Source organism: Panthera onca, chromosome B1 (genome assembly GCF_046562875.1).
Source record: "Panthera onca isolate mPanOnc1 chromosome B1, mPanOnc1 haplotype 2, whole genome shotgun sequence".
Taxonomy (NCBI): Eukaryota; Metazoa; Chordata; class Mammalia; order Carnivora; family Felidae; genus Panthera; species Panthera onca.
Genome location: NC_138342.1, coordinates 151895851 through 151906182, shown reverse-complemented (window position 1 = coordinate 151906182; position 10332 = coordinate 151895851). Strand labels below are relative to the sequence as shown.

The 10332-nt window shown below is 37.4% G+C and overlaps 1 protein-coding gene and 2 pseudogenes across 1 annotated transcript; 1 reads left to right on the top strand and 2 right to left on the bottom strand.

Annotated features, from left to right (window-relative positions):
• Positions 1–1084: 1084 nt before the first annotated feature.
• On the bottom strand, positions 1085–1545 carry LOC132692946 (beta-defensin 131B-like). The gene is made up of 2 exons (XM_081795432.1): positions 1536–1545; positions 1085–1236 (listed from the first exon to the last, which is right to left on the bottom strand). The coding sequence occupies exons 1-2, from the start codon at positions 1543–1545 to the stop codon at positions 1085–1087; spliced, it is 162 nt and encodes a 53-aa protein (XP_081651558.1).
• Positions 1546–1753: 208 nt separating this feature from the next.
• On the bottom strand, positions 1754–2830 carry LOC132693220 (COP9 signalosome complex subunit 5 pseudogene; annotated as a pseudogene).
• Positions 2831–9370: 6540 nt separating this feature from the next.
• On the top strand, positions 9371–10009 carry LOC132693221 (THAP domain-containing protein 1 pseudogene; annotated as a pseudogene).
• Positions 10010–10332: the final 323 nt, after the last annotated feature.

The following is a 10332-nucleotide window of genomic DNA, read 5'->3' as shown; positions in this document are numbered from 1 at the left end:
GGGTAGGGTCATGAACTCATGGTTCATGGGTTCGAGCCCCGCATCAGGCTCTGTGCTGACAGCTTGGAGCCTGTTTCAGATTCTGTGTCTCCCTGTCTCTCTGCCCCTCCCCCACTCGTGCTCTGTCTCTCTCAAAAATAAATTAAAAAAAAAATTAGACTCTTAAAAATATGTCCAGTGAACTGATATCCATATCCCTTGCATGACTCCATTATGCTAAAACATCTCTTTATTGACACTCCCCGCACTCCCAACCTACCTTCTCTTGTGGCCTCTCTAGTTTAGTGAATTGTATTGCTACCCATTTCTTTGTCAGCTTTGAAATCACAGTATCATCTTTCATACTTTCTTCTTATTATATCATATAGCCATTAAATTCTGTCAATCTTATTTTTGAAATCCATCCTGAATATCTTCTTTCTTCTTAGCCCTCAGTACCAGTGTCCCAGTCCTAGATTACTGCAGTAGAATAGTGCTGAATAAATATATTGTGTTTTATAAGGTTGTATATCTCATAAATGGAAAATATACCTTACTTAAAAAACACATGGAATTTTCACAAATATTAATTTTAACTTAGATCACAAAGAATTTTTTAATAAATTCCAAAAGCTATAGAACAGGTCACATTCTCTGGCTCCATGAAATTATAGTTAACACATATAGAACATACACGGGGTCAGGTGCTGCTTAAGACCTTTACACATACTAAGTAATATAATCCCCATAACACCATGATGTAGGTATCATTGTTATCTCATTTTGTAGATAAGGAAACTGATATATAGAGAGAGTAAAGAACTTGCTCAAGGTCAGACAGTAAATTGTGGGGCTGGGATATAGTACTATAGGTGAAACAACAACATGGGTGTGGATATAAATTAAAGAAATTAATGTAAAAGCACACACATGAAAATAGAGTGTAAGCCTTTATAAAATTCATATTTACTTTAACCTTGTCATTTAAACATATAATTATCATGAATTTCCTTTATCCATCATATTAATTATTCTTATATAGAAAAGAGTTTTAAACATTTTTAGTTTCTTTTCCCAGAATCTGAAGAAGGTGGAGATAGACTTTTCACCACTTTTTTTCCCTAAATTGAATTCTCTTTGGTTTGCAGCAGATGGTCCAGTCAGCACAGTATTTAATTGCATGTTCATCAGGATTGCACTTCATTCTGCAGTGATAGCGTTTTGAGGAACATATGTCTTTAAAAAATGAGGTCCTGGCTTTGAAAAGAGAAAAAAAAGTTATACTTTTATTTGTATATTTTAATGTCTGAAGTGTTTTATAATAAATTAAAACAACATCAGTAAAGAACTTGCTCAGAAAAAAATAACAACAACAACAAAAAGAAGGCAGAAGAGAAAAGTAGAGATAGTGAATAACAATAAATGAGGATTTCTTCTATAGGGTAGATAAATGGGGCAGTGAGCTAAAGAGGAGAGTTTTTCCTGAGAATATGACAGCATATTTCTGTGTAAAATGGGTAGTTTGTTTAGTAGTGGGGATTCATGATGCAAGAAACAATGTTCCATTTCAGCAGTGAAGTCTTTAACAAGTGAGTGGGGATGAAATCTAGTTACATTATTTTTCATTTTAAAGAGTTTTATTACAGGATGTTATAATCGGAATACTTCAGAGCACCTTCTAGTTAAAATCAGAATTTTGGTAACTGGCTTTAAAGTGTTCCTTGAGTATTTTTCTCACACTGACTTTCAGTCAAAAGTACTACTTAGTGATTGTTTAAGAGATGTTAATTCGGTGAAACAGTTTATCCTCAATAACCTGAGACATCAATCCATGGGTAGCTTCTATGGTAGTTTTACTACATCTGTCACTTTAGCCTTGGCATGTTTGTCTTCTTTCTGTCATGTGTTTCCAAACCCAGCATGAAACTCCCTCATCCCAGCTGGGCTTGCTTCTGACTGTTCTAATTTTTCAGACAAATTAAAGACCTGACCAGTGGTATAGTTTGCATTCGGAAGAAAGCTAGAGGAACTCATCATATTCACACAGTATTTATTCTGCAAAAGCTCAAACAATTTGCGATCCAAGGAGGATTTGAAATATGACACTTGTAAGGCATAATATTGTTTGCATGTTTGTAGCCCTTTGGGTGTGTTCCAAAGGCTCCAAGATTCACTTTCTCTGCAGATATTATTCTTGATGGGTCAATTACTACTGCTAGGAATGGTTCCTGGAACTGCTGACTCAGTGTTTGATTACTAACATCAATCCCAGAAAGCCAGCAGCCACAGCCAGGTTGGCTATGATGCCAGCCAATTGCATTTCCAAGGAGGCCAACCTGTTTGGCATTTTCTATATATGCAGCCATGTACTCATATGCAGCCTGAGCACTTATTTACTCGGGTTTCAGTGCAAAGCAAAACTGTCTATAATGATCATGGTTTCACCATCCACCTTTCCTAGCATTAGGCCATCACTTCAGATCAGTTGCTTCCTGATCTGGCAGGGGGCCAATGCTGAGATTTTGCAGTACTTAAAGCAATGGCGATCATTAGTCCAGGGCTTCGCCATCAGAATTTCTTGCTGCTGTTTCTTGCATTTCTAGATTTCATCGATATCATGAACAACATGCTTCCTGCACGTTATTGGCCCATTCCCAGGTTTTCTGAGCCATACCACTCCCAGATGCAGCCATCACCGAGGAATCGGAGAAGTCATCTCCTCCCAAGACGCAGCCTCCTGGATGTGGGCTTGGGACTCTCTCCACCACAGGTGCAAACTCCTACTAGTCTCTCGAGGCAACCATGACACCTCGTGGAGGGCTAACTTTAAACCAGAAAATGAAGAGAAGGCAGAGGAAGGTAAAATTAGGGGAAGACATATGGTGGTGAGAAAATGCAGAAGTTATCTCTTGGTGCTTTTACTTTCTTGGTGAAATAAAAAGAAATCATCAACTGACAATAAGGAAGTTGAATCTTGGTTCTAACTGTCCAGTATATTTAGGCTCAAAGCCATATCTCCTTTACTGAGGAAGTTTCTAAGATTACACAAATTCCTGTAAGTCATAATTTCTCACTTTGGTTTCCAGTTCTTACCCCCACTTCTCTCTCTCTTTCTATGTCACATAGGCATTTCCTTCTATCTTTTGCCCTCCAAGAAATCTAAGTTTTATAGAGATCATTTCTTTACTTTTATTTTTTAATTTAATTTTTAAAAATTTTATTATTATTATTTTCTTAGGTTTTTTTTTTAATTTTCAAACTCACATCCAAGTTAGCATATAGTGCAACAATGATTTCAAGAGTAGATTCCTTAATGCCCCTCACCCATTTAGTCCATCTTCCCTCTCACAACCCCTCCAACAACCTTCTGTTTGTTCTCTGTATTTAAGAGTCTCCTATGTTTTGTCTCCTTCCCTGTTTTTTTTTTTAATGTTTCTATTTATTTTTGAGAGAGAGAGACAAAATGAGTGGGAGAGGGGCAGAGAGAGAGGGAGACACAGAATCCAAAACAGGCTCCAGGCTCTGAGCTGTCAGCACAGAGCCCGATGTGGGGCTCTAACTCATGAACTGTGAGACCGTGACCTGAGCCGAAGTTGGACACTGAACCGACTGAGCCACCCACGTGCCCTTCCCTCCCTGTTTTTGTGTTATTTTTGCTTCCCTTCCCTTATGTTCATGTTTTGTATCTTAAAACACTCCTCATAGGAGTGAAGTCATATGATATTTGTCTTTCTCTGTCTAATTTTGCTTAGGATAATACCCTCTAGTTCCATCCATATAGTAGCAAATGGCAAGATTTCATTCTTTCCAATTGCCAAGTAATACTCCATAGTATGTATATACTACATATTCTTTACCCATTCATCTGTCAATGAACAATTGGGCTCTTTCCATACTTTGGCTATTGTCGATAGTGCTGCTAGAAACATTGTGGTGCATGTGCCCCTTCAAAACATCACACCTGTATCCCTTGGATAAATACCTAGTAGTGCAATTGCTGGGTCGTAGGGTAGTTTTATTTTTAATTTTTTGAGGAACCTCCATACTGTTTTCCAGAGTGACTCCCACCAGCAGTGCAAAAGAGATCCTCTTTCTCTGCATCCTCACCAACATCTGTTGTTGCTTGAGTTTTTCATTTTAGCCATTCTGACTGGAGTAAGGTGGTATCTCATTGTGGTTTTAATTTGTATTTTCCTGATTATGGGTGATGTTGAGCATTTTTCCATGTATTTGTTTGCCATCTGGATGTCTTCTTTGGAAAAGTGTCTATTCATGTCTTTTGCCCATTTCTTCACCAGATTATTTTTTTGGTGTTGAGTTTGAGAAGTTCTTTATAGATTTTGGATACTAACCCATCTGCTGTGTCATTTGCAAATATCTTCTCCCATTCTGTCGGTTGCCTTTTAGTTTTGCTGATTGTTTCCTTTGCTGTGAAGAAGCTTTTTATTTTGATAATGTCCCAATAATTCATTTTTTCTTTTGTTTCCCTTGCCTCTGGAGACATGTTGAGTAAAAAGTTGCTGTGGCTGAGGTTAAAGAGGTTTTTTGCCTGCTTTTGCCTCTAGGATTAAAAAAAATTTTTTTTAATGTTTATTTTATTTCTGAGAGAGAGAGAGAGAGAGAGAGAGAGAGAGAGAGAGAGAGAATGAGTGGGGGAGGAGCAGAGACAGAGGGTGACACAGGATCCAAAGCAGGTTCCAGGCTTTGAGCTGTCACAGGGGCTTGAACTCACAAAATGTGTGATCATGACCTGAGCCGAAGTTGGTGCTTAACCAACTGAGCCACCCAGCTGCCCCTCTTCTCTAGGATTTTGATGACTTCCTGTCTTATGTTTAAGTATTTCATCCATTTTGAGTTTATTTTTGTGTATGGTGTAAGAAAGTGGTCCAGGTTTATTATTCTGCATGTCGCTGTCCAATTTTCCCAGCACCATTGCTGAAGAGACTATCTTTATTCCATTGGATAGTCTTTCCTGCTTTGTCAAAGATTAGTTGGCCACATGTTTGTGGGTCCATTTCTGGGTTCTCTATTCTGTTCCACTGATCTGAGTGTCTATTTTTGTGCCAATACCATACTTTCTTGATGATTAGAGCTTTGTAATATGTATTGACGTCTGGGATTGTGATGTCTCCAGCTTTGGTTTTCTTTTTCAGGATTGCTTTGACTATTTGGGGTCTTTTATGGTTCCATCCCAATTTTAGGATTTTTCTAGCTTTGTGAATAATGCTGGTGTTGTTTTGACAGGGATTGCATTGAATATGTAGACTGCTTTGGGTAGTATCGACATTTTAACGATATTTGTTCTTCCAATCCAGGAGCATGGAATGTTTTTCCATTTCTTTGTGTCTTCTTCAATTTCTTTCATACGCTTTCTAGAGTTTCAGTATATAGATTTTTCATCTCTTTGGTTAGGTTTATTCCTAGATATTTTATGGTTTTTGGTGCAATTGTAAATGGGGTCGATTCCTTGTTTTCTCCTTCTGCTGCTTCATTATTGGTGTATGGGAATGCAACCATTTTTGTGCATTGGTTTTATATCTTCTGACTTTCTGAATTCGTGGATCAGTTCTAGCAGTATTTTGGTGGAATTTTTTTCATGTAGAGTATCATGTTATCTGCAAAGAGTGAAAGTTTGACTTCCTCCTGGCCGATTTGGATGCCTTTTATTCCTTTGTGTTGTCTGATTGCTGAAGCTAAGATTTCCAATACTATGTTGAATAACAGTGGTGAGAGTGGACATCCCTGTCTTGTTCCTGACCTTAGGAGGAAAGTTCTCAGTTTTTCCCCTTTGAAGATGATATTAGCGATGGATCTTTCATATATGGTTTTTATGATTTGAGGTATGATCCTTCTATCCCTACTTTCTTGAGCGTTTTTATCAAGAAAGGATGCTGTATTTTGTCAAATACTTCCTCTTCAGCTTTTGAGAGGATCATATGGTTCCTATCCTTTCTTTTATTGATGTGATGTATCACATTGATTGTTTCACGGATATGGAACCAGCCCTGCATCCCAGGTATAAATCCCACTTGGTCGTGGTGAATAATTCTTTTAATGTATTGTTGGATCTGGTTGGCTAGTGTCTTGAGGATTTTTGCATCCATGTTCATCAGGAAAATTGGTCTGTAGTTCTCCTTTTTAGTGGGGTCTGTGTCTCATTTTGGAATCAAGGTAGTACTGGCTTCATAATGAGTTTGGAAGTTTTCTTTCCATTTCTATTTTTTGGAACAGAGTCAAAAGGTTAGGTGTTAACTCTTCTTTAAATGTTCTGTAGAATTCCCCTGGAAAGCCATCTGGCCCTAGACTCTTGTTTTTGGGGGAGATTTCTTATTACTATTTCCATTTTTTTACTGGATATGGGTCTGTTCAAATTTTCTTTCTTCCTATTTCAGTTTTGGTAGTTTATATGTTTCCAGGAATTTGTCCATTTCTTCCAGATTACCCATTTTATTGGCATATAATTGCTTACAATATTCTCTTATTATTTGCATTTGTGCTGGGTTGGTTGTGATCTCTCCTCTTTCATTCTTGATTTTATGTATTTGGGTAGTTTCCTTTTACTTTTTGATCAACTGGCTAAGAGTTTATCAATTTTGTTAATTCTTTCAAAGAATCAGCTTCTGGTTTCATTGATCTGTTCTACTGTTTTTTTTTGTTTTTTGTTTTTGGTTTTGATAGCATTGATTTCTGCTCTAATCTTTATAGTTTCCTGTCTTCTGCTGGGCTTGGGTTTTATTTGCAGTTCTTTTTCCAGCTCTTTAAGGTGTAAGGTTAGATTGTGTATCTGAGACCTTTCTTCCTTTTTTAGAAAGTCCTGGATTGGTATATACTTCCCTCTTATGACCACCTTAGCTCGGTCCTAGAGATTTGGGGCTGTGGTGTTATAATTTTCATTGGCTTCCATGTACTTTTTAGTTTCCTCTTTAACTTCTTGTTAGCCCATTCATTCATTAGTAGAATGTTCTTTAGTCTCCAAGTATTTGTTATCTTTCCAAATTTTTTCTTATGGCTGATTTCGAGTTTCATAGCGTTGTGGTCTGAAAATATGCACAGTATGATTTCCATCTTTTTGTATTTTTTGAAGGTTGACTTGTGTCCTACTATGGAACCTATTCTGGAGAGTGTTCCATGAGCACTGGGGAAGAATGTATATTCTGCTGCTTTAGGATGAAATGTTCTGAATATATCTTTAAGTCCATCCGGTCCAGTGTGTCATTCAAAACCATTGTTTCCTTGTTGATTTTCTGGTTAGATGATCTGTCCATTGTTGTAAGTGAGGTGTTGAAGTCCCCTACTATTACGGTATTATTATCAATGAGTTTCTTTATGTTTGTGATTAATTGATTTATATATTTCGGTGCTACACATTCGGAGCATAAATGTTTACAATTATTACATCTTCTTGGTGGATAGGCCCCTTAATTATGATATAATTAATTATGATATAATTAATTATAATATAATTAATATAATGCCCTTCTTCATCTCTTGTTAGAGTCTTTATTTTAAAATCTGGATTGTCTGATAGAAGTATGGCTACTCTGGCTTTCCTTTGATTACCATTAGCATGATAGATGGTTCTCCATCCCCTTACTTTCAATCTGAAGGTGTCTTTAGATCTAAAATGGGTCTCTTGTAAACAGCATACAGATGGATCTTGTTTTCTTATCCATTCTGTTACCCTATGTCTTTTGATTGGAGTGTTTAGTCCATTGACTTTTAGAGTGAGTACTGAAAGATATGAATTTATTGCCATTGTGTTGCCTGTAGAGTTGGAGTTTCTGGTGGTGTTCTCTGGTCCTTTCTAGTCTTTGTTGCTTTTGGTCTTTTTTTTTTTTTTTTTTCATCTTTTCTCCCCTCAGAGAGTCCCCCTTAAAATTTCTTTCAAAGCTGGTTTAGTGGTCATGACCTCCTTTAATTTTTGTTTGTCTGGGATACTTTTTATCTCTCCTTCTATTTTGTTTTGTTTTGTTTTGTTTTTTTAAATTTGTTTTTTAACCTTTATTGATTTTTGAGACAGAGAGAGAGAGCATGAATGGGGGAGGCTCAGAGAGAGAGGGAGACACAGAATCTGAAACAGGCTCCAGGCTCTGAGCTGTCAGCACAGAGCCTGACGTGGGGCTCGAACTCATGGACCGTGAGATCATGACCTGAGCCAAAGTCGGACACTCAACCGACTGAGCCACCCAGGCGCCCCTCTCCTTCTATTTTGAATGACAGCCTTGCTGGATAAAGAATTCCTGGCTGCATATTTTTCCAATTCAGCACATTGAATATATTCTGCCACTCCTTTCTGGACTGCCAAGTTTCTGTATATAGGTCTACTATTTACCTGATCTGTCTTCCCTTGTAGGTTAAGGACTTTTTTTTTTTCCCTTGCTGCTTTCATGATTCGTTCCTTGCCTGAGTGTTTTGTGAATTTGACTATGATATGCCTTGTTGATTGTTGGTTTTTGTTGAATCTAATGGGAGTTCTCTGTGCTTCTCGGATTTTGACGTCTGGGTCTTTCTCCAGGTTAGGAAAGTTTTCCACTATGATTTGCTCATACAACCCTTCTACCTCTTTTTCTCTCTCTTCATCTTCTGGGACACCTATGATTCTGATGTTATTCCTTTTAAATGAGCAACTGAGCTCTCTAATTCTTATATAATGCTCTTTTGCCTAAGTTTCAATAGTTTTTTCTGCTTCATTATTCTGCATAAGTTTGTCCTCTACATATATGATTCACTGCTCTGCTTCATCCATCCTGGCCACCGTGGCATAAATATGAGATTGCAGCTCAGCTATAGCATTTTTTACTTCATCCTGACTAGCTTTTACATCTTTTATCTCTGTAGAAAGGGATTCTAATCTATTTTCAACCCCAGCTAGTATTCTAATTATAGTGATTCTAAATTCTGGTTCAGACATCTTTCTTGTATCTGTGTTGATTAAGTCCCTGGCTGTCATTTCTTCCTGTTCTTTCTCTTGGGGTAAATTCTTTTGTTTCATCACTTTGAAGGAAGAAAAGGAATTAAAGAGTAAAACCAATAAAAATTAAAAAATTTAAAACAATACCAAAAAATCAAATAAAAGCTGCTGGATCCCAGGAGTGGTTTGGTCTGGTTGTTGAAAGAAGCTTGGTAGATTAAAGAAGAACAGGAAAGATAAGAAAAGAAAAGAGAGATGAGGGTGAAGCTGCCTCCACCATCTTGGAGATGGGCGATGGCTATGGTTCTTCTGCTAATGCAAACAACAAAATGGACACATTAGTCACCGGAGAGAGGTTATCATCACTGTATCTGGTGACCAAAGCTACACAAGAAGCGAGGGTGTCAAAGCCCAGTGCGACAACACTGATAGCTTCTGCCTGCTGGAGCAGCAGAAGTGAAGTGACTGAAAACTGGAAGGATGGTGCAGTCCTATTCCACCTACGGCTGCAAGATCCGATATAAGGATAAGCCTGTTTCTTTCCACAAGTTTCCTGATTCAAGACCCAGTCTTTGTAAAAAATGGGAGGCAGCTATCAGAAGAAAAAACTTTAAACCCACCAAGTATAGCAGTATTTGTTCAGAACACTTTACTCCAGACTGCTTTAAGAGGGAGTGCAACAACAAGTTGCTAAAAGAGAATGCAGTGCCCATGATATTTCTCCGTACTGAGCCACATGACAAGAAGGAAGATCTTCTGGAGCCACAAGAACAGCTTCCCCTGCCTCCTTTAACACCTCCCATTTCCCAGGTTGATGCTGCTATTGGATTACTAATGCCTCCCTTTCAGACCCCTGATAATCTCTCGGTTTTATGTGACCACAACTATACTGTGGAGGATACAATGCACCAGAGAAAAAGGATTCATCAGCTAGAACAACAGGTTGAAAAACTCCGAAAGAAGCTTAAGACCACACAGCACTGATGCAGAAGACAAGAATGACAACTTGAAAAATTAAAGGAGGTTGTTCACTTCCAGAAGGAGAAGGACGACATATCAGAGAGAGGCTATGTGATTCTACCAAATGACTACTTTGAAATAGTTGAAGTGCCAGCATAAAAAAAATGATATTTATATTGGTTTTTAATGGGCAAAACCACACACCTTCTTCTAGCCTATAAAGGAGTTTAATTTGAAAAAAATAACACTTGATTACTTGTATAAAAACAATTCAGAATTTAAAAAAATTAGATATATATTGTAAAATTACAAATTTTTTGTTTGTAATTTCAGGGTTTTTACATTTTAACAAAATATCTTAAAAATTATACTCTAACCTCAGAACTCCAATGTAAGTTGATTTTAAATTGAGGAGTTTTGTTTTTTGAGTATTTATAGGAATGTAAAAATTGAAAGTAAAGTGAATGAGAACAGTATATAGC